This window comes from Salvelinus fontinalis, chromosome 2, assembly GCF_029448725.1.
Source record: "Salvelinus fontinalis isolate EN_2023a chromosome 2, ASM2944872v1, whole genome shotgun sequence".
NCBI lineage: Eukaryota > Metazoa > Chordata > Actinopteri > Salmoniformes > Salmonidae > Salvelinus > Salvelinus fontinalis.
Window position 1 is genome coordinate 69,879,089 of NC_074666.1, and position 24,138 is coordinate 69,903,226.

The 24,138-nt window shown below is 45.6% G+C and overlaps 1 protein-coding gene across 2 annotated transcripts in view; it reads left to right on the forward strand.

Moving 5' to 3' along the window:
• Positions 1-24,138, forward strand: part of plch2a (phospholipase C, eta 2a) — a 149,313-nt gene extending 125,175 nt beyond the window's left edge. For both annotated transcript variants that reach the window (XM_055884038.1, XM_055884028.1), the window contains exons 13-22: positions 1,507-1,607; positions 3,778-3,866; positions 4,074-4,259; positions 4,689-4,796; positions 5,041-5,165; positions 5,371-5,455; positions 6,007-6,153; positions 9,775-9,854; positions 13,662-14,046; positions 20,435-24,138. In XM_055884038.1, coding sequence (XP_055740013.1) covers positions 1,507-1,607; positions 3,778-3,866; positions 4,074-4,259; positions 4,689-4,796; positions 5,041-5,165; positions 5,371-5,455; positions 6,007-6,153; positions 9,775-9,854; positions 13,662-14,046; positions 20,435-22,188 — 3,060 coding nt within the window. In that variant the 3' untranslated portion in view covers positions 22,189-24,138. The remainder of the gene's footprint in view (positions 1-1,506; positions 1,608-3,777; positions 3,867-4,073; positions 4,260-4,688; positions 4,797-5,040; positions 5,166-5,370; positions 5,456-6,006; positions 6,154-9,774; positions 9,855-13,661; positions 14,047-20,434) is intronic.

Consider the following 24,138-nt stretch of genomic DNA (forward strand, 5'->3'; position numbering starts at 1 on the left):
TCAAAAGCACTTGGTTGATCTCTGGGAGCTGGACACAGGAGAGCTGAATAGATTATGTGAGACAAAGGTGAAAGACAAACAAATAAATCACCACAGAAAAGGGATGGAGTTTGTGAGCTAGAAAATGGACATCTGACAGTCTGAGGCAGGGTGCTCTGCAATCGTCCTACTCCAACTATTGACAGGGATATGTGGCATTTCTTATTTGTCCGTATGAATGAAATTAGTGGGTCCTGCCTTGATGACTGTTTTAGAGTTACACTACTTGTCCTGCAGATTTATGTTGTCTTAAATTATTACTTGGAATAAACTAATAGCTAAATGAAATGCTAGCTAGTGATAAAGCTATCTGCTCCTGCTAGCTAGCAACATATATACTTGTTGTAACTAGCTAGCCAACTAGCAAGATAACTAACTACATTACGTGTTCGAAGTTGATTTGATTCCATTTTGAGTCATTTTACATTTTACTCGTATTGATGGTATCACGTTTCTATCACTAAATGGTCAGATTATAAATAAAAAAGATTTGATAGAAGTTTGTCGGACGGAGGTCTTTCTCAAGATGTCACCAGCTGTCTACTACTTTAGGTAAGGATTACGTGATTGGCAGACGTGATCAGCAGAGATAGTACCATGGATGACACACCATTTTTGATGGGTTTACAGTTTAGTACTCGACGGCGTTTGCCTTTTCTTCTTCTTTAAAGTTTTATGGCAGACTGCAGCTATTGGTGTATTGCCACCACCTACTGTGCAGTGTGTTCTTCTTTGATATTATTGCAGTCTACAAACAAATGCAATAGCTGCATGCTGGCACCTACTGTTTTGGCTGTATATCAGCCCAAATAATTAACAAAATAAATCTAAACTAAACAAAACCTTTATTCAGATTCAAATGCCAACACCCATCCCTACAGGCTCTGGGGCCTGAGAGGGAAGACCATCTTTGGACAGTATTCTTTGCAATGTTTCGGCAGTGAAGTCCTAGAAACTCAAAAACTTTTCAGCCGTAAATACTATTATGTCCAGGTTCTTGGACACCATAAAATCCACCTTCTTCACATCAGTATATCAGTTTCCCTCAACTGTTGAACAACACTCTGAATCTCCACAGTCTGCTGAGCATCCACCGCCATATCTTCAGCTCCCCTCGCTCCTTAAACTAGTTCACGTGCATCTGTGTAGGAGACCTGCTCTATATCCCTGACCCTTGCCACTACATACTCCTTTACCCTAGCCGGGTACTCCGGGGAATTGGGGCGGCATTAGCCTGTCCAGCTAGCGAACGTTTTAAAAAAAATCAAGAATTGACATTGCCAACTAACGGAAATGTGTTCAGAATAAATATACACAATATGTAAAAACCAGCTCCTCCCTCGACAGAGATCGATCATCTTGAAAACTAAAGCAGATAGTTTGCTTTGGCCCACCACTTAAGCTCATCCCTAGACACTTTAGTGCATTGGTGCTGTTGTGACTGTATTGTGACCTTCTCCCCTCCAGAAAAAGGCGGCCAAGCTGAAGAAGACCAACAGCCTCGAGGACACTGACACGGACCAGGAGAGCACCAGCATGGCCTCCCGCGCTCCCTTACACCACAGCAGGTACTGTTACCGTAGAGGCACGGACTGTTTCCATAGAGACATGAACTGTTACCATAGAGACTTAGGAGAGAGTGGCGCCGAAGGAAATGGCTGCTGTTTTACGATCCCGTAACCAATTGTGCTATTGTGTATGTTTTTTTTTGCGTTATTTGTAACTTATTTTGTACATAATGTTGCTGCCACCGTGTGGCAGGGCTTGCGTTCAACACCATAGTGCCCTCAAAGCTCATCGCTAAGCTAAGGACCCTGAGACTAAACACCTCCCTCTGCAACTGGATCCTGGACTTCCTGACGGGCCGCCCCCAGGTGGTAAGGGTAGGTAACAACACATCCGCAATGCTGATCCTCAACACTGAGGGGTGCACTCTCAGGGCTGCGTGCTCCTGTACTCCCTGTTCACTCATGACTGCATGGCCAGGTACGACTTCAACACCATCATCAAGTTTGCAGATGACACAACAGTGGTTGGCCTGATGACCAACAACGATGAGACAGCTTATAGGGAGGAGGTCAGAGACCTGGTCGTGTGGTGCCAGGACAACAACCTCTCCCTCAACGTGATGAAGACAAAGGAGAGGATTGTGGACTACAGAAAAATGAGCACTGAGCATGCCCCCATTCTCGTCGACGGGGCTGCAGTGGAGCAGGTTGAGAGCTTCAAGTTCCTTGGTGTCCACATCACCAACAAACTATCATGGCCCAAACACACCAAGACAGTCGTGAAGAGGGCACGACAGAGCCTATTCCCCCTCAGGACACTGAAAAGATTTGGCATGGGTCCTCAGATCCTCAAATGGTTCTACAGCTGCACCATCAAGAGCATCCTGACTGGTTGCATCACCGCCTGGTATGGCAACTGCTTGGCTTCAGACCGCAAGGCAGTACAGAGGGTAGTGTGTACGGCCCAGTACATCACTGGGGCCAAGCTTCCTGCCATCCAGAACCTCTGTACCAGGTGGTGTCAGAGGAAGGCCCTAAAAATTGTCAAAGACTCCAGCCACCCTAGTCATAGACTGTTCTCTCTGCTACCGTACGGCAAGCGGTACCGGAGCGCCAAGTCTAGGTCCAAAAGGCTTCTTAACAGCTTCTACCCCCAAGCCATAAGACTCCTGAACAGCTAATCAAAGGGCTACCCAGACCCCTCTTTTACGCTGCTGCTACTCTCTGTTTATTATCTATGCATAGTCACTTTAACTCTACCTACATACACGTACGTACATATTACCTCAATTACCTCGACTAACCGGTACCCCCGTACATTGACTCTGTACCGGTACCCTCTGTTTATAGCCTCACTATTGTTATTTTACTGCTGCTGTGTAATTATTTGTTACTTTTATTTTTCTATTTTTTACTTAAACTACATACTGTGTCGTAATCATACTGCATACTACAGTATATAGAACATACTGTTTAGTAAAAAACGCATACAGTAAGCAACAAATATCAACATGGTACTACTCATTCATACTTAGAAGGCATCATTGAATGCCCAATCGTGCTTATTCCCCACAACTTGTTCATTTTTGTAGAGCCCCCCTATTCTGATAATCAGCTGTTAACGAACTCACGTGGGTGTGAAAAAAATATTCTCTTCGTCAATTATGCAGTGAATTCCACTAGATGAAAAGTCTAAATCAGTATGACATCCAGGCATTTAAAGTATACTTGATTTTTGAAATTTCATAAAATATGAAATACTCAAATGGCCTACTATCTAGTTATGGGTATTAGGACATGGCCCATGTCTACATGGGAACATTTCATGTCTCTAAAATTAAATCAAATCCAATCAAATGTTATTTGTCACATGCGCCGAATACAACAGGTGTAAACCTTACAATGAAATGCTGCTTACTTACGACATGCCATTAACCAACAATGCTTTAACAGTTTAGCAGGTAAGCCAGATTTCGGACATGGCCATTGGCTGTTACCACAGAGACATGGGCTGTTACCACAGAGACATGGGCTGTTACCACAGAGACATGGGCTGTTACCACAGAGACATGGGCTGTTACCATTGTGACATGTTACACCTGCACCACAGCAGGTACATGGCAGCATGTACTACATAGCAGGTTACCATTGAAACGCTCTGTACAACCATACTGTAAGCCTAGACGTACCATAGCACTGTCCCACTGGCTCACTCGTTGTTTTCCTACAGGAAGAAGAAAACCATGAAGCTGTCCAGGGCTCTGTCAGACCTGGTCAAATACACCAAGTCAGTGGGCGTCTCTGACATAGAGACACAAGGTGAGCAGGGATAACAAACCCTAGCGGAAACTGCTTTACTATACGGATACTGACTCCAGAGACAGGAGTAGGAATAGAGAAGAATGGAATGTCCATTTCAGACAAAGTATTTATTTTTGTGTGTTGATTTGTTTTATCACCAAGCCAACATAAAGGATTTAGTTGTCTGTGTGTCTTATATTTGTGTACTGTGTGTGTGTCTTCCAGTCACGAGCTCCAGTTGGCAGGTGTCTTCTCTAAGCGAGACCAAGGCCCACCAGATCATGCAACAGAAAGCCGCCACCTTCATCCACTTCAACCAGCGGCAGCTCTCACGCATCTACCCCTCCTCCTATCGTGTGGACTCTTCCAACTTCAACCCACAGCCCTTCTGGAATGCTGGATGCCATCTGGGTATGGGGGGGTTCCATTTCCATATGAAAAACCTTGTTTGATAATGTAGATTTGGACTTCGCCCCACCTACATGTACAGATTACCTCAACTTACTGTACCCCAGCACACTGACTCGGTACTGGTGCACCCTGTATATAGCCTCGTTATTGTTATTCTTATTATGTTACTTTTATTATGACTTTTTTATTTTAGCCTACTTGGTAAATATTTTCTTCTTGAACTGCACTGTTGGTTAAGGGCTTGTAAGTAAGCATTTTACGGTAAAGTCTACACTTGTTGTATTCGGTGCATGTGGCAAATAAAGTTTGATTTGATCTAGTTGAATACTCCAATGGCTGCTCATGTGGACATAACATGGTTCCGTTTGCCTCCAGATTTTTTTAGTTTCTAAGTTTAATTGAAAATGTTTTGGTTTGTGTGATTTTCAGTGGCGTTGAACTACCAGTCGGAGGGGAGAGTGCTCCAGCTGAACCGAGCCAAGTTCAACAGCAACGGCAACTGTGGTTACATCCTAAAGCCGGCCTGCATGTGTGAAGGTGGGCAGCAGCATCCTCCCATTGATTTCATAGCAAAACAACTACAGAGCCGTATTCACAAGTGCACACCGTAGCAAAGCGTTTTGCAACAGAAACATAAAAATAAGCATTTCTTATTGGACAAGTTTAGGTTGTCTCTCCCTGTTTCAGTCTGTTTTCTTTCATTTGGTGCCTCGTGAGTACAACCCAGGTATCGAACAGAGGAAAGAGTAAGAGGGTCTTTGTACCTCCGTCCCTCCTGTAGGTGTCTTTAACCCTATGATGGAGGACCCGTTGCCGGGGCAGATGAAGAAACAACTGGTCCTGAAGATCATCAGCGGACAACAGCTGCCCAAGCCCAAAGACTCCATGCTGGGGGACAGAGGAGAGGTGATGATTTATTTTAGATACAGAGTTCAAATATATCCCGAAAATCCATCCTCCAAAGGACCTTTTTATCGATTTAATTTGAGGAAGATCATATATTTGGACCAAAATTACACAATGTCCCTATTACTAATACTGCTACTACATTGGCTGTTTTGGTGAAGCCTCTTAACTTCTGTATATCTGTCCCTGTCTGTCTATGGGTCAGATTATCGACCCCTTTGTGGAGGTGGAGATCATTGGTCTGCCAGTGGACTGCTGTAAGGAACAAACCAGGGTGGTGGATGACAATGGTGAGTACGCTTGGATAAAAAGTTGGCTAAATGTGCATCGCACCCGCTACTTGTCCTTTACGTTGGGTTAAGTCGGGCGTTTCATTTTTTTGGTTGCACTTGTCTCGGCGTGTGTGTGTGTCATGGATAATTGATGAGGTTGGCACCGAAGCAGTGCACTTTACAGCACCACTGGGTCTATACACACACACACACACACACACACACACACACACACACACACACACACACACACACACACACACACACACACAACCCTGAATTATTCATGACTGCTGAGCCAGCGCTCTAACTCGTCTCTCTCTATCTCTCTCACGCCCTCTCTCCTGCTCTTTTTCACTGTCCATATCTCTCCCACTCTCTGCCCATCTCAATCCGTATCTTCACCGCTCTCCCTCTTTCTCTACCTCTTTCTCGCTCTCTCTGTCTATTTCTATATTTTCCCTCACACTTTACTTCTTCCCCACACATTCTCTTGCTTCATCCCTCTCCTCCCCCCTCTCCCTTCCCCTCTCTCCCTCCCTCCCTCTCTATCTCTCTCTCCTCTCCAGGCTTTAACCCCATGTGGGAGGAGACACTGGTGTTCACGCTGCACATGCCCGAGCTGGCGCTGGTCCGTTTCCTGGTGTGGGACCACGACCCAATCGGCCAGGACTTCATTGGCCAGCGCACCATTGCCTTCAACAGCATGATACCAGGTACCTACGTCGTCCTCCTTCTGCACTCCACCAAACCCCCAACCGCTGCTCAGGGCTCCCGAGTGGCGCAGCGGTCTAAGGCACCGCATCTCAGTGCTGGAGGCGTCAATACAGACACCCTGGTTCGATTCCAGGCTGTATCACAACCGGCCGGGATTGGGAGTCCCATAGGGCGGCGCACAATTGGCCACAGCGTCGTCGGTGTTTGGCCGGTGTAGGCCGTCATTGTAAATAAGAATTTGTCTGGCCTATTGTGTTAGTATAGGCTATGTATGTTATGCGTTTGTTATTATAAACTGGGTGGATTGAGCCCTGAATGCGGATTGGCTGAAAGCTGTGGTATGTCAGAGCGTATACCACGGGTATGACAAAACAATACTTGTTACTGTTCTAACCCAAAATAGTTTAAAATAACAGCAAGGTACCTCGGGGGTTTGTGGTATATGGCCAATATACCACGGCCAATGGCTGTATCCAGGCACTTGTGCATAAGAACAGCCATTAGTGATGGTATGTTGGCCATATATCCTTTATACTTAAGCCTTATTGCTTAAGTATACAGAAATGGGAAAGGGGCATACCTAGTCAGTTGTACAACTGAATGCATTAAACAGAAATGTGTCTTCTGCATTCAGAATAGCCTGAAGGTAGGGAGGGGCAGTTCCTCTTGCTGCTCCTTAGATAAGCACCATGGTCTTGTAGTAGATGCGAGCTTCGACTGGAAGCCAGTGGAGTGTGAGGAGGAGCGGGGTGACATGAATGGTAGTTTGGCTGGTTGAAAACCAGGTGGGCTGCGGCGTTCTGGATAAATTGCAGGGGTTTGATGGCACAAGTGGGGAGACCAGCCAACAACGAGTTGCAGCAGTCCAGACGGGAGATGACAAGTGCCTGGATTAGGACCTGTGCCGCTTCCTGTTGTAGAGCATGAACCTGCAGGAGCGAGTCAATGCCTTGATGTTTGCAGAGAACGACATGGTGTTGTCCGGGGTCACATGAAGGTTCTTTGCACTCTGGGAGGGTGACACTATGGAATTGTCAACTGTGATGAAGAGGTCTTTAAGCAGGCAGGCCTTCCTCGGGAGGAAGAGCATCTCCGTCTTGTCGAGATTGAGCATGAGGTGGTGGGACGACATCCAAGCTGAGATATCTGCCAGGCGTGCAGAGATGCGTGTCGCCACCTTGGTGTCAGAAAGGGGAAAGGAGAAAAGTAGTCACAGCAGTAATAGGAGAGACCATATTTATTTATTATTTTACCGTTATTTTACCAGGTAAGTTGACTGAGAACACGTTCTCATTTGCAGCAACGACCTGGGGAATAGTTACAGGGGAGAGGAGGGGGATGAATGAGCCAATTGTAAAGTGGGGATTATTAGGTGACCATGATGGTTTGAGGGCCAGATTGGGAACTTAGCCAGGACACCGGGGTTAACACCCCTACTCTTACGATAAGTGCCATGGGATCTTTAATGACCTCAGAGAGTCAGGACACCCGTTTAACGTCCCATCCGAAAGACGGCACCCTACACAGGGCAGTGTCCCAAATCACTGCCCTGGGGCATTGGGATATTTTTTAGACCAGAGGAAAGAGTGCCTCCTACTGGCCCTCCAACACCACTTCCAGCAGCATCTGGTCTCCCATCCAGGGACTGACCAGGACCAACCCTGCTTAGCTTCAGAAGCAAGCCAGTAGTGGTATGCAGGGTGGTATGCTGCTGGCGATATGAGGATATGACGGACCTGAGTGACTTGGTGTATAGAGAGAAGAGGAGAGGTCCATCCTCATAGCAGTGATAGGAGAGACCATATGAGGATATGACGGAGCTGAGTGACTTGGTGTATAGAGAGAAGAGGAGAGGTCCATCCTCATAGCAGTGATAGGAGAGACCATATGAGGATATGACGGAGCTGAGTGACTTGGTGTATAGAGAGAAGAGGAGAGGTCCATCCTCATAGCAGTGATAGGAGAGACCATATGAGGATATGACGGAGCTGATTGACTTGGTGTATAGAGAGAAGAGGAGAGGTCCATCCTCATAGCAGTGATGGGAGAGACCATATGAGGATATGATGGAGCTGAGTGGCTGAGTGACTTGCACAGGGGGCATTGTCATGCTGAAACAGGAAAGGGCCAGATTCGTCCATCGGACTGCCAGATGGTGAAGCGTGATTCATCACTCCAGAGAACACGTTTCCACTGCTCCAGAGTCCAATGGCGGTGAGCTTTACATCACTCCAGCCAACGCTTGGCATTGCGCATGGTGATCTTAGGCTTGTGTGCGGCTGCTCGGCCATGGAAACCCATTTCATGAAGCTCCTGACGAACAGTTCTTGTGCTGATGTTGCCTCCAGAGGCAGTTTGGAACTCGGTAGTGAGTGTTGCAACTGAGGACAAACGATTTTTACACGCTACACGCTTCAGCACTCGGTGGTCCCGTTCTGTGAGCTTGTGTGGCCTACCACTTCGGGGCAGAGCCGTTGTTACTCCTAGACGTTGCCACTTCACAATAACAGCACTTACAGTTGACTGGGACAGCACTTGCAGGGCAGGAATTTGACAAACTGACCTGTTGGAAATGTGATGACGGCCCACGTTGAAAATCACTGAGCTCTCCAGTTTAGACCATTCTACTGCCAATGTTTGTCTATTTAGATTTCTTGACTGTATGCTCGATTTTTATCCACCTGTCAGCATCGGGTGTGGCTGAAATTGCCAAATCCACTCATTTGAAGGTGTGTCCACATACTTTTGTATATATAGTGTATAAGTGCCTGTACTTGATAGGCCTATCGGGCTTATGTTTATGGTGGTCATAATGTTTATTTTTTAACCCCTGTTTCTCCCCGACGTTGTGGTATCCAGTTACAGTCTTACAGTTACAGTCCGATCGCTGCAACTTCCGTGCAGACTCTGGAGAGGCGAAGGCCGAGAACCGTGTGTCCTCCAAAACACAACCAAGCCAAGCTGCTTCTTGACACAATGCCCACTTAACCCGGACGCCAGCCGCACCAATGTGTTGGAGGCAACGGCGTGCACTGCACCCGGCCCGCCAGAGGAGTCGCTAGTGCGCGATGGGACAAGGACATCCCTACCGGCCGATTGTGCGCCGCCCCATGGGTCTCCCGCTCGCGGCCGGCCTCGACAGAGCCTGAACTCGAACCCAGAATCTCTAGTGGCACAGCTAGCACTGAGATGCAGTGCCTTAGACCACTGCGCCACTCGGGAGGCCCCGGTCATAATGTTTCTTGACAGTGTCATAAAGTGTATTTTCTTCGTCCAACTAAAGTGACACAGGATGGTCATAATGCTTAATTTGAATAAATGTGGGTTTTGACACTTTTATTTAGTTGTCATAACAGCCATAAAATAACACAATATATGTCACAGCAGGTCTAGATATGGGTCATGACAGTGTTATGACCATATTATGGCAGGTTATGACAAGTATGACCACGTCATACTGTGTAATGACACTGGGTGTCAAGTAAACTGTTACCGTATTTAAATACTCAGTGTGACATGGGACAGCAGCGTTGGCTGTGTGTGTTCTAACTGAGAGACGGAACATTGCGCTGTTTCCTTGTCGCCGGGCTCATTGTCATAATGTCTTTGTTTTATTTTAGGTTTTCGCCACGTGTATTTGGAAGGTATGGAGGAGGCTTCCATCTTTGTTCATGTGTCTGTACATGACATCACTGGTAAGGTAGGTACAAAGGGAGGTACTAGGCCTTTTGTTTTCGAAATGAGGGTTTGTCCTTAGTATTGGAAAACATGAACTGTTCTTCTCTTAATAATTTAACATTGGGCTTCTAAATATGATTCCTGTCAAAACACTATTTAGCTCCAAAATACTTTTCAACACAATACTTTAGATAGAATTGAAATTACTTTCCCCCTTAGTCATCAATCGATGGTGATTATTGAAGGGACAAATATGTTGGAATTCAAAATCTCCATCATTATGCAGATGAAGGATTGAGTGCCAAAGCTGGAAATAAATATAATAAAAAAATTTTTATTCAATTAGGAACTCTCGCTAATTGCCCCGGTTGCAGCTCAATCAGTAAGAATTAATCTGAGAGACAGCTAATTAAGTAATTAAGGCATTAAAGTGTCATTAGCAGCAGCCAACCGTGGCCCAGAGAGCCTACCAGTGGGATCTGTGCGTTGCAGTTGAGTGGCAGCTGCTGCGGACGCCACCACTCTGACAATTGGGATGTTGAAATTGAGACACTTATAGTAGAATTGTCTCAATCGTGTTTATTTCATTGTTTTTAAGACAGATTATACTCTTCCTGTATCCATGCAGAGATATGCAATTGTATTTCTTATATTATATATTTTGTATTTTTTTCATTACTCAGTCAAGACACTGAGTTGATTTTTGATAAATTGAACGGCTTGGAAATGTTGTGATATCTTGCACTAAACCAGAACATTATCAGAAGCCGTTAAAAAGGATGGGATTCATTAAATAGGTATTGGAAATTGTAAGCATATGGTGCTTTAGTTTGCAGTTACCCAGAGTTAGTTATCAGGAGTCAGTTAACACGTTGGATCAAATGAAACAATTTACTATCAACAGGAGAACAGTTTTTTCCCATAGCTTGGCTATCTCCTAATGTCATTCTCTGTTTATTTCTATACTGCATTTTGTCTTCAGTCATACTTGAAATTACCACACTGTTGTTCATCTCTCTTCCTGTTTCTAGATCTTCTCTGTCAACTGTGACTGAATGTGCATCTGCTGTACTCTCCCTTCCCCCTCCCTCTCGCTCCCTCCCTTTGTCTCCTCCTCTCTGAACTCTCTCTCCTCTGTCTCTTTGTGATTTCAGTGGACCCCTCTTTGTCCAAACGCCGCTTTTAGAGGCAGGAAATTGTTAGGAGCCCTGAAGGCGCCACTCATAACCCAGGTGTAGTGGGATCCAATCAGCATACTGCATGCACCACATGCCCCTCCCCTGCCACCCCAGTGATTCCGCCCCCGCAAGCCAATTGCGTCCACCCGTAGAGGCCAACTCATGCTGACCATGAGTTGTGAACATGCCAGCATCCTCCATCAACCCAAAGTAGATCCAATGTCACTAACCTGCGCTGGGGGAAGGGAGGGAGGGAGACAGAGACAGAAAGGGAGCGAGAGACAGAAAGGGGGGAGAGAGCCACAAAAACAGGGGACTAGGGGCCTGCTAAGTGGAGAGTGACAATGGTATTTTCTGGACAGTATTTTCCCCTTACTCAGGACATTCTCAGTTTGATGCACTGCAGGGGTATACAGTTCCTGCTTTTTGAGGACACTGTCCCCTGTGTCGGCTTGTTTTAGTCCTGACCTTGTCATCATATTACCTAGAGGTGGGGAAACAGTTCCCATGTATGGCGAAAGGAAAGGGTACCCAATCACCACTGTGTAAAGCAGAGCACTTTCCCCATGCGTTTGAATGCACTGCTAACAGGTGCAATCTATTTCCACTAGAAGTGCTACCTTATTGCTAGTCATGAGATTCTGGCTGTTGCTAAACAACCAGCTAACAAATGTAAAAACGGTTGGAGGAAAGTGGCAAGGAAACATTCCCTAGATAAGAACCCTTGAGAGGAACCAGTCTCCGTTTTCAAATGTGTTCTGGATAATGTGTGTTCAGTCTGCCATCACCTTTCTGTCCATAACATGTAGACAGAATGTATCAGGCCCTTGGTGTTCATGGTATTGTGATTTTTACTTTAGTCGATCTGCATCATGTGTACTGTAATGCCTGGGCACTCAGTCAGTCCTGATGTAATTCCACTTGGATCTACTTCATGGTTTAAGAAATGACATTGGGTTGTTGCATATCATGTGCTGAAAGGCAAGTATTTTTCAATGAACACATATCCACACACAGTGCCAGGAGTGTAACAGCAGATAACCCAGTGTCATTTAGATCAGTGGCTGTCAAATTGTGTCTTCACCGTCATGTCCCCCTGTCAGGGTGTTCATGGATCAATCACACTGTCCCCCCATTGTCACTTTCATCGTAACCTCTCACCCCCCACACTGTACATGTGGACACAGCATGTGTCCGTCCGCACACTACTGTGTGTGTTTGTGACGTGAGCATAACGGTCCCATTACAGTGGTTACCATAGTGTATGTTGTTGTTTACGATGCGGGGTCAAACTGATAGGTCTTTGTGTAATAAGTGAATGGACTTTGGAGATGAACGCTGATTTATTTCTGTCACCTGTTGTCTGGGTTGGGTATTAGGCCTATCTGCTTTCTCTAACTTACTAATATCGTTTGTGATGCTCAACATATGTTTCGTTTTGTTCAGGGAGCTTACCAGAATTTATAACCCTCATGAAAATACAGTATATACAGGGAATGTTGTTGTTTATGTTTTGGCTCAATACTTTAGCACATTGGATTTGAAATGATCCAATGGTATGATATTTATGCATTTAACTTTCTCACAACTCATTCGTTCATGATTGTCCGTAATCACGGTAGCGTCCACATTTAATGTAGAAGTGTTGAGAAACATTCTTAGTTACAATTCAAGTGACTCCGAAATGACAAAATACATTGTTTACCAGTCATTTGTACAAAGTAATCTGAAACACAACCAAAGCAAACTGCAAATGAATCAATAAAGAGTCACAAGCTTGATGTAGTCATTGCGTGCTCGGGAATATGTGGGGACTACCTACAAAAAGGGTTGAAATATCTAAACGGTTTACCCGATATGGATGAAAATACCCTCAAAACAAAGCTAGTCCGCACTTTAACCACATAGTCATTGCATCATTTCAAAGTGCTGGAGTACAGAGCCAAAAAAACAAAAACACGTGTCACTGTCCAAATACAGTATGCACTGTATGCATGTTTAACAATATACATGCTAATATATACGCATGGATAAAATGACTGTTGTGGTTTTGGCAGCAGACATGTATAGTAACAGAGATTTGCTTTCCAATATGAATACAGATGCCTGTAACACAAGGTGTTGGCATGGGTTTCAATTGAAGAAAAAACCATTGTTATGATGTAGTAGTGTGACATTCTATCAAACAAACACTGATAGAATGTGTGGTCATCCGTACAGTCGAACAAGGCAAACCAACGCTGTCCAATAATATATGGTTTTCATAGTGGAACTTGTTCTACAGACGGGAACTAATTGTCGCGTGGTCGGGAATCCAGTGGCTGCATCCAAAATGACTTTCTGTTCCCTATAATGTGCATTAGTATTGGCCAGAGCCCATGAGGCTCCAACAAGAGTGTGCACTATATAGGGAATAGGGTGCCATTTTGGACATAGCCAGTGTTAGTGTCAATATTGTATGTTGGAGCATGTCTAACTATTAATCTACCCTCATTCAACATCTAGTAATGCAAATGCAATGACACCAAAGTAATGACTTGCATTAGACTAGGTATAAAGATCCAGAAGTTCAGTACTGTATGTTCTGGTGAACGCTTACTGTGAACCTGTTCATGATGTTTGTTTCCTTTTGTCTCGTCTCTTGTTCTCAGGGCAAGGTGGCCAGCGGCATAAAAGGGCTGTTTCACAGAAACCCAAAGCAGGCTTCTCTCGACAGCCATGTTGCTGCACAGCTCAGCCGTAAGCACCCGTTCGGAGCCCACCTGCTGCGCCGCACGGCCAGCGAGCCCACCAAGGGCGAGCCCAAGGTCAAGAAGGGTTTCCCAGAGATCGCCATCGACACCAAAGACTACAGCTCGGAAGGGGCCAGCGAGGACCGGGAGTCAGAGGACAGGGATCTCAGCGCCTCATCCCAGCCCCCGCAGCTCCACCAGCGCAACGGAGACGCCACGGACGCAGCTGCTCCCGCCACGCCACGCCAAGGCACCAACGGGCACCACAGCACCAACGGGGCTTTCAACCCTGATGAGGGCAAAGGTAAGGGCTCGCCTCGCTTCCTCCGATACCCCATGAGTGAGCCCCTCAAGCGGGTCAATCGGCTGCGCTGTCACGACCCCCTGAATGAGAAACCGGGAGTGTTTGCCCGCATGGCCCTAAACAGCAGTGGCAGGATGGGGGTGTCCTCCAACTGCATCAACTGTGTAATTAGCTCCAAAGAAAGCCCCGAGATGGAGAGGAAGTTCAAGGATGAGGAGAAATGGGGAGAGAGGCCTGAGAAAGCCGCCTGTTGCCCCACTCTCTCCAGACAAGTTCAACCCGAGCCAATGCCCAAACCACAGACCCTGGCCACAGCTCACCCTGATGAGCCCCAAGCCCAGACCAAGCCTAAAGTTGAGGCACTGCCCCTACTTCAGCCCCAGGCTTTCTTCCGGCCTATCCCCTTCCCCAGGTCCCGGGCCAAAGCCAGACAAACTCTGGGCACCCAACACACTGAGCCTCGTCCTGACCCCTCTGAGAGGAACGCCCGCTCCTGCAGCGTACCCCGCAGGCGCTTCCTCACCCCTGCCCCCACCCCGGTGCCCATGCTCACCCCTGACTGCCGGAACAGCCTGCGCTGGCAGTGTGTCCCGCCACCCAACTACGGCAGTGCTTGTGGTCCCACTAAGGCCCCTCGCGCTACCATCACAAGCGCCGACTGCGACAGCTGGTCGATCAGCGACCGTTGTTGCAGCAGCTGCGAGAGCCTGTGCAGCCTTGAGCTGGCCCCTATGCTGCCCCCAAGAGAGGTCCTTGACAGCCGCAGGCGCGCCGTGGGCACCTTGCAGCGTGAGATGAACCTCCTCTTCGCTCAGAAGATGGAAGAGCTGCGCAGTAAATCGCCCATGTTCTTCGCCGGTAAGGTGGAGCAGCCATCGTAGTGCCCACTGTAGTACCCATAGAGGTCCCATAGAGACACCTATAGCAGTCCCTTACAGCTGCCATAGTGGCCATAGTGAGCCCATTGTGTAGTGCTGATCCCCTGATCCCCCAGAGGACTTTAGAGAGCCAACATCATTGGGCTTGTAGTTCCCTGGGTGTTCTACAGTCTATAACCCAGGACCCCTCACCAATCACAATCTCCCTTTAGTCTAGACCTCCGGTCCCCTGACCAATCAAAATCTCCTTTAGTTCATTAGCACCAAAATCCCCACTAAATATCCATTGTGACTAAATTGATAGTCGAAGGCAGTGCATAATTGTACTAATGTGTAGCAAACTAGTAATGTGTTATTTTAATTATTTCTTTGTCTGACAAAAAACATGCTGTGTGTCCAACAGATGAAAGAACAACTGGTAAGTGAAGGACATGTAACTAGGGTTGTAAAGGGAGGGTATATTGCTGGAGACTTTCGAAGTTTAAGAGTAAACTACCAGAATTCTGGTCACTTTGAAGGATTTTATGTAATATATCACAAGACATCTAGTGGTCCTTTTAAGGTACTTCACTGTAATTATTATCTCAGACCCTCTGGCCTTATCCCATGTGAAATATATACAGTACAAAAATATAAACGCAACATGTAAAGTTTTGGTCGACATGTTTCATGAGCTGAAATAAAAGATCCCAGAAATGTTCTATACGCACAACAAGCTTATTTCTCTGATTTTGTGCAAAAATGTGTTTACATCCCTGTTAGTGAGCATTTCTCCTTTGTCAATATAATCCAGCCACCTGACAGGTGTGGCATATCAAGAAGCTAATTAAACAGCAGGATCATTACACAGGTGCACCTTGTGCTAGAGACAATAAAAGGCTGTAAAATGTGTAGTTTTGTCACACAACACAATGCCACAGCTGTCTCAAGTTTTGAGGGAGTGTGCAATTAGCATGCTGACTGCAGGAATGTCCACCAGACCACGTGTAACCCTGCCAGCCCAGGACCTCCACATCCGGCTTCTTCCCCTGCGGGATCGTCTGAGACCAGCCACTGGACAGCTGATGAAACTGTGGGTTTGCACAACTGAAGAATTTCTGCACAAACTGTCAGAAACCGTCTCAAGAATGCTCATCTGCGTGCTCGTCGTCTTGACCTGACTGTACCGGGCAGATGGCAGACAGCGTGTATGGCGTCGTGTGGGTGAGCGGTTTGCTGATGTCGACATTGCGAACAGAGTGCCCTATGGTGGCGGTGGGGTTATTGTATGGACAAGCATAAGCTACGGACAACGAACACAATTTAATTTTATATATTGCAATTTGAATGCACAGAGATAACCTGATGCCCATTGTCGTGCCATTCATCCGCCACATCACCTCATGTTTCAGCATGATAATGCACGGCCCCATGTCGCAAGGACACAATTCCTGGAAGCTGAAAATGTCAATTTTCTTCCATGGCCTGCATACTCACCAGACATGTCACTCATTGAGCATGTTTGGGATGCTCTGGTTCAACCTGTACAACAGTGTGTTCCCACCAATATCCAGCAACTTCGCACAGCCATTGAAGAAGACTGGGACAACATTTCACAGACCGCAATCAACAGCCTGATCAACTGTATGCAAAGGATATATGTCGCGTTGCATGTGGCAAATGGTGGTCACACCAGATACTGACCGGTTTTCTGATCCACGCCCCTACCTTTTTTTTAAAGGTATCTGTGACCAACAGATGCATATCTCTATTCCCAGGCATGTTAAATCAATAGATTAGGGCCTTATTTATTTGAATTGATTGATTTCCTTATATGAGCTGTAACTCAGTAAAATCTTTGAAATTGCTGCATTTATATATTTTTTCAGTGTATTAAATAATTACATTTGATTATTTAAAAATGATGACAAACCTGTAAAACATTGTCCTAAATATAAACCATCAACACACTTATTTCTTATACTATGTAAATATGTATTTGTTGCCAACGTTTTGGCGCCAAACTGGTGGCAGTTGTGAAAAAAGTGAATAGTTGGAAGAGTTCATTGAAAATAATGCCGTTGATTGGATGGCTATTTTCTCTTTAACTATGGTCTATCTACTAGAAACTCATGGACAATATGTATAAAAATATATACAAATATATTTAAAAAATGAATACTATATCTGAATATTTTTTTTGTTTGATATTTAAGTATAAATGACCAAAGTTCCGAATAATTAACAAAAATTATATGGCAAATGATCAACTATCAACTTTAGGAAATTACCGGTAGCTTTGCAAACATACCTGTAACTGGTGTGAAATCGAAATGCAAAAAACTGAGCTCAATTCACCATCATTCTATGGAATGTAGACCACTTTGTTGGACTGCAGAAAGGCCCCATTCTTGAACTCAAACCTCCTTGGTAACACTGAACAGAAAACTTCCCCCATCAACGAAAGAGCCAAACCATTATATGATTTGACCTTGAGGAGCCCTTCACCCTTTGACCCCCGGTTCACAACATGATAAACACCAGCTGTCCTCTCTCCCCTGCTTAGCATCTCCCACTCACTGCATTACATCAGAGGAAATCACGAGTTGTTCCTTTTGGGGGAAAAGAGAGGTGGGGTAGGGTTTATGTTTATCCCTTTGGGTCTGAGATTTATGTTGCAATGAAGGATGTTTGCCAAACATTTAACACAACATCCTATCACTCCTCAGAGAATATATCATGTTTTTCCTCTTCGACCGTGCTTGAGCAGGGTTTAATATATATATTTTATCAGGATCCCCATTAGCTGTTGCGAAATCAGCCGCTACTCTTCTTGGGGTCCACACTTAACAATGGCTCTGTTGTGTTATGGTGTGCTCTATGTTCACAACACAGTATAATATATCAGTGGACTATCTAGTGTAGACATGGTTTTAAATAGTTAAGAAACGTGATATTGTGAAGTTGATAAGTTGAATACTACTCATTTCTAAGGACAAACTATCTGTGCACTTGGTACAACTGTACTGTGCATTCGGAAAGTATTTAGACCCCTTGACTTTTTCCACATTTTGTTACGGTATTCTACAATTGATTAAATAAAAGTGTTTCCTCATCAATCTACACACCATACCATATAATGACAAAGCAAAAACTGGATTTTAGTTTTTTTTAGCAAATTTTATATGAAAAAAAAACAGATACCTTATGTACATAAGTATTCAGACCCTTTGCTATGAGATTTGAAATTGAGCTCAGGTGCATCCTGTTTCCATTGATCATCCTTGAGATGATTCTACAACTTGATTGGAGTCCACCTGTGGTCAATTCAATTGATTGGACATGATTTGGAAAGGCACACACCTATCTATATAAGGTCCCACAGTTGACAGTGCATGTCAGAGCAAAAACCAAGCCACGAGGTCTAAGGCATTGTATGTAGAGCTCCGAGACAGGATTATGTCGGCACAGATATGGGGAAGGGCACCAAAAAATCTCTGCAGAATTGAAGGTCCCCAACAACACAGTGGCCTCCATCATTCTAAATGGAAGAAGTTTGGAACAAACAAAGACTCTTCCTAGAGCTGGCCGCCCAGCCAAACTGAGTAATCGGGTGAGAAGGGCCTTGGTCAGAGAGGTGACCAAGAACCCGATGGTCACTTTGACATAGCTCCAGAGTTCCTCTGTGGAGATGGTTGTCCTTCTGGAAGGTTCTCCCATCTCTGCAGCACTAAACCTGGCACCATCCCGACGGTGAAGCATGGTGGTGGTAGGATCATGCTGTGGGGATGTTTTTCAGCGGCAGGGACTGGGAGACTAGTCAGGATCGAGGGAAAGATGAAAGGAGCAAAGTACAGAGAGATCCTTGATGAAAACCTGCTCCAGAGCGCTCAGGACCTCAGACTGGGGCTAAGGTTCACCTTCCAACAGGACAACGATCCTAAGCACACAGCCAAGACAATGCAGGGGTGGCTTCAGGACACGTCTCTTAAGATCCCTGAGTGGTCCAGCTAGAGCTCGGACTTGAACCCAATCTGACATTTCTGGAGAGACCTGAAAATAGCTGTGCAGCGACACTCCCCATCCAACCTGACAGAGCTTGAGAAGATCTGCAAAGAAGAATCGGAGAAACTCCCCAAATACAGGTGTGCCAAGCTTGTAGCGTCATACCCAAGAAGACTCGAGGCTGTAATAACTGCCAAAGGTGCTTCAACAAAGTACTGAGTAAAGGGTCTGAATACCTATGTAAATGCAATATTTCAGTTATTCATTTTTTTGCAAAACAATATAAAAACCTGTTTTTGCTTGGTCATTATGGGATATTGTGTGTAGATTGATGAGGGAAAAAAACAATTGAATTAATTTTAGAATAAGGCAGTCCACAAAATGTGGAAGGGGTCTGAATACTTTCCGAATGCATTGTATGTTGTCTTCCTTAAGCACTCTCCTCTGTACTGTCCTCCCTCTTATTTCCTATTTTCCCTCCAGTTGTGCTAAACCTATTTTTTCCTTCTTGCACGCTCTCTCTGTTCCTAGTGCAGAATTGAGGGGATGACCAAAGCCAGGTAAAGAGAACCCTTGAATGTCTGCACGCTCACCCACTATTTTCTACTCGCTCACTGTGCCTTGCCTGTCTTCATAATCCTCCTTCACTCCCTTCACTCACTCACTCACTCACTCACTCACTCACTCACTCACTCACTCACTCACTCACTCACTCACACTGCCCCGTTAGCACCGTGACGTGTTTAAGGTCAGGGTCGTATTCACTAAGCACCAAACAGACTGCTGGGTGAGGGGGGGGGGGGGGACTGCACTTGAAGAAACTTGAAAAGTTCTTGACATTTTCCAGATTGACTGATCTTCATATCTTAAAGTAATGATGAACTGTCGTTTCTCTTTGCTTATTTGAGCTGTTCTTGCCATAATATGGACTTGGTCTTTTACCAAATAGGGATATCTTATGTATTCCACCTCTACCTTGTCACAACACAACTGATTGGCTCAAATGCATTAAGAAGGAAAGAAATTCACACCTGTTTATTGACACACCTGTTAGTTGAAATGCATTCCAGGTGACTACCTCATGAAGCTTGTTGAGAGAATGCCAAGAGTGTGCAAAGCTGTGGCAAAGAGTGGCTACTTTGTAGAATCTCAAATATAAAATATATTTTAATTTGTTTAACACTTGTTTGGTTACCACATGATTCCATATATGTTATTTCATAGTGTTGATGTACTAACTATTGTTCTACAATGTAGAAAATAAAGAAAAACCCTGTAATGAGTGGGTGTGTCTAAACTTTTGACTGGTACTGTAACTGTCCTAAGTTTGGAGACCTAACTGTTTTTTTTCTAAATAGTTATTTTGGGGTGGGACTGCAATTTGCACCACTTCTGTAGAATCACCCATATACTGTATAAGTCATAAGGCTCACATAACGATACTATAAGTATGCTACTGGTAGTAACCATTTTGACAAATGTCGTCCTGTAGTTACTGATCTGATTCTTCTCTTCTCCCTCTCCAGACCATTCCACAGGGCAGAGACCAGCTCCCCCTCGTTCACTGTTCAGGCCAATCGCTGAAGAACTGGGTGACAGACATCTCACTCGCTCCGCTTCTACTCCAGCAGACCACTCATCAACACGTCACTCCCCACTTCCGCCCCTCCCTCCAGCCACAGCAATAACCACCACCACTCCATCCCCTGCTTCTAATAGTGAGGCGGACAGTCCCGTCAACGGTAGGGGGGAGGAGAGTCCCGTCAAGGGAAGGGGGGTCAGCAAAATACCCCCTATCCTTCACAGGACCACCTCATCTCCTGTCGTACCCGTCCCGGGGAAGAGACCGGACCCCAAAGACCTGACCCCCTCACAGTCCTGCAGAGACCCCCGGGTCAACAACGGCGCCTCGTCACCCATGGAGCACGCTCCAAACCGAACGGAAGCACTGTATACTCCGACAGACCACACAAAGGACGATGCCGAGCGGAAGACTGAGACAAGGGCAGAGTCTCCTGCTCTTCTCGCCGACCACTCTGTCTCCAGCCCTCAGAAAGTCCAGGTCCTGAGAACGATGTTCGGCGGCAACCCGTCACGCACGCCCGTCAGAAGGACCAAAAGCGAGGGCTACGTGCGGTCAGCGGCTGGGGGGCAGCAGCAGGCATCTGCCGTGCCGGAGGTGTGCACAGACGCCACCCTGAATGACCGTCTGTGGAGCAAGCTGGAGCCCGAGCCGGGCAACCACCGAGACAGCGTGTCCTCGTCCTCCAGTATCTCGTCCAACGACACCGTCATTGATCTGTCCCTGCCCAACCTGGCCAGGAAGAGCCTCGCCTGCCTGAACAGCGGGCCCTCCCCATCTGACAACACCTTCCAGGACCCACCCTCCTGGGTCACCAGGCCACGCTCGGCCATCACCTCTTTTGACACGCTGCGGGTCAGCAAGAGCAAGTCCAACCCCAACCTCCGGCAGGGCCACCCGGGGGAGCCAGAGGACGAGCTGCAGCCCAGACCCCTCGGAGCCCCCAGGGAGCCTCCAGTGGACTCACCCAGTAGAATTACCCAGAGGAGGCACACCTGGAGCCGCCTCTATATGGAAGGGCTGAAACAGTCCTCCTCCCCAGCCAAGAAGCCCTCTGCAGCAGCAGTCCTTGCTGCTGCAGCTGCCAGCCCCCTGGATACCGGAGCCTCTATGTCCAAGAGCCTGGGGGACTTGACTTCGGATGACATCGCTTGCAATTTTGACAGCAAGTACCGCAGCATCAGCCGCAGCTTCATCGTCAGGCCCTCCAGGAACGATCCTCGACGAGGTCTCCAGAGGCCCCGGCCGCCAAGCGACCTGACAGAGCAGCTGAGAAGGCTGACGGATGTGGAGCCCCTGACGGCACGTGACTTCGCCACCCAGGCACAGCAGGAGTCCCCGGAGGAGGCTGAGGAGGAACCCCCACTACGGAGAATGTCCTCCCGGAGTCAGAGCAGGGTGCGCTACATCGCCAACAGGGCCAAGGAGGCCCAGGAAAGGAAGAGGCTGCAAGGTCTCAACCAGCCCCAACTAGCTGCCGGCGCCACTAGCATTAGCATTTTCGGAGGCGGTAGCCCTATTGAAGAGCGGGGTAACCCGGAGGGGGCGTGCTGCGTAGCCCAGAGCCCCTGCACTAGCTTGGACCTGTTAAGCCAGCTCAGCCCCCCGGGGCCGCCCCCCAACAGACAGTCCCAGACACAGTCCCAGACCTCCCCGAACTCTGACAACAATGAGGTCTTTTTCATGCTCAAGCTCTGAGAATCAGATTTATTTTGGACCGGACCGTGAGAGACACTGAAGCAAAACTAATTTAGAATTCCATCCAGCTTTCTAGGAAGGGGAAATTGTCATTTATAAAGAAAGGGAATTCTGTATATATTGACAGGATGCATTTTTAAATGTGTTTAATCAAGCCCTGAATAATGCTACTTCTTCCAGAAACTTACAGATACAGTCACAAGCACAGTTTTACTCTGGTCAATGTTTTATTTTCACTGCTCAGTAACTCACCTATAAACTTTGAACAACTATACGCCAAGCTGGTCACAAAGGATGTGCAAGTAATTTTTCCAACAAAGTGACCACACGTACACACAAATAATAGAAACAGTGGTGAGCTGTCTTATGAAAGCGTCCTTTACCAATACAGTCATTTGTTTGCACCAAATTAGGAATACTGAAATGTAATTGGAAAAACAAATCTCTACAATAGTTTTTATATGCTTGACTGTTCAGTGACTTCCACGTTTTGAGTATTCATTGTGAGTTGAGCTGATCCCAAAGTAGCAATAGACAAACATTAGTGGAGTTTTTTTTATAATTTTTTTTATTTTTTATTTAAACTTTATTTAACTAGGCATGTCAGCTAAGAACAAATTCTTATTTACAATAACGGCCTACAAGAGTCTGATTAGAAAACCTTTTTTAAACTTGAAATTGAATGATATATACTGTACTTTTAAACCTTAAGATTGAATAATAAACTGTTAACTCAATATATATCACCAGTAGCCCAGCCATGTGCAAGCAATATTTTAAAAACAGCTATTAGTGTATTGTATTGCAGATAATGTAGATGACGGATTTTCTTCAAGGTTGTTTAGCCAAGGGCCCATGCAGAATCTTTACTAAAAACAACAAAGTAAGTAAAAAGACAATAACAACAAAATCCAAAACATGTCTTTTTAACCCAACTTTTTTTTATTCTGTGCGTACAGTGAAGTGTGATTTGAGTGAGCTGCCCATGATTTAGCAAGTTTTTTGTTTTTACCATGTTATCCTATTTTTTTATTTGACTGCATGTATTTTAAGCACAGTATCATATGTCTAATTATTTTATTATACAAAAAAAAAGTTCAATGGGACCTGATATTGTGACTTTTATTTCTGTGTTCAGGCTGTTGAATGATGTGATTGGTCACGTTTGTACTGTACCGTTTGTACTGCCATGTCAGTTCCCTGCAACTTTTTAGGAACCATCATTTTTGAAGTAAAAACCAGATGTCATTATGAACTGAATAAATATCTCTTCTGTATATTACACAAGCATATTTCTTTTTATCTTTATTCAGTCGGATTGGACTCTTGTTCAGACATTGGACTCTTGTCTCAATGTTCGGACCAAAGATTTATCTTGGAACAAAATGGGCAGCCAGATGAAATGATCTTTACAGAAGTTGACATGTAAAAGCACTCGGCCTTGGCACGGCGGCTCCCCTAGCTGCCCTAATTATGGACCTCCTGGCTGGGTTGTATTGACCAGCCATCACCTCTCCCAACCTCATTGGCGTAGTTCACAAGACTCCCTGATGGGGAGAAATGTTGCAGAACAATGTCTCTGGCCACAATACATGCCCAGCCAAGAAAAGAAAACAGAAGAACATGCTTTCCGTTACATTTGCCATCCAAGATTTTGGAAGATAAAATGTTGTGGTCACACTTTTAGTAAACTACAACTTTTAAGGCTTAAAGCCCTCATAAACCCCTCATAAGGCCTAGATATAGTGGCTTCAAAAGTCTTCCAGGAACTTGCCATGCTTGGCAAAGCACCAGATGTAAGGGTATTTTATATAACCCTTTATGTATGACATCGCTTATAACTCATTTCGGCAAGCATTTGTGTAGTGCTTATGAATGCTTTATGACTGCTCTATAAAGCCTGCATCATGACAACGTTTAATGATGATTAAAACCGGTAAGCCCGTTAAA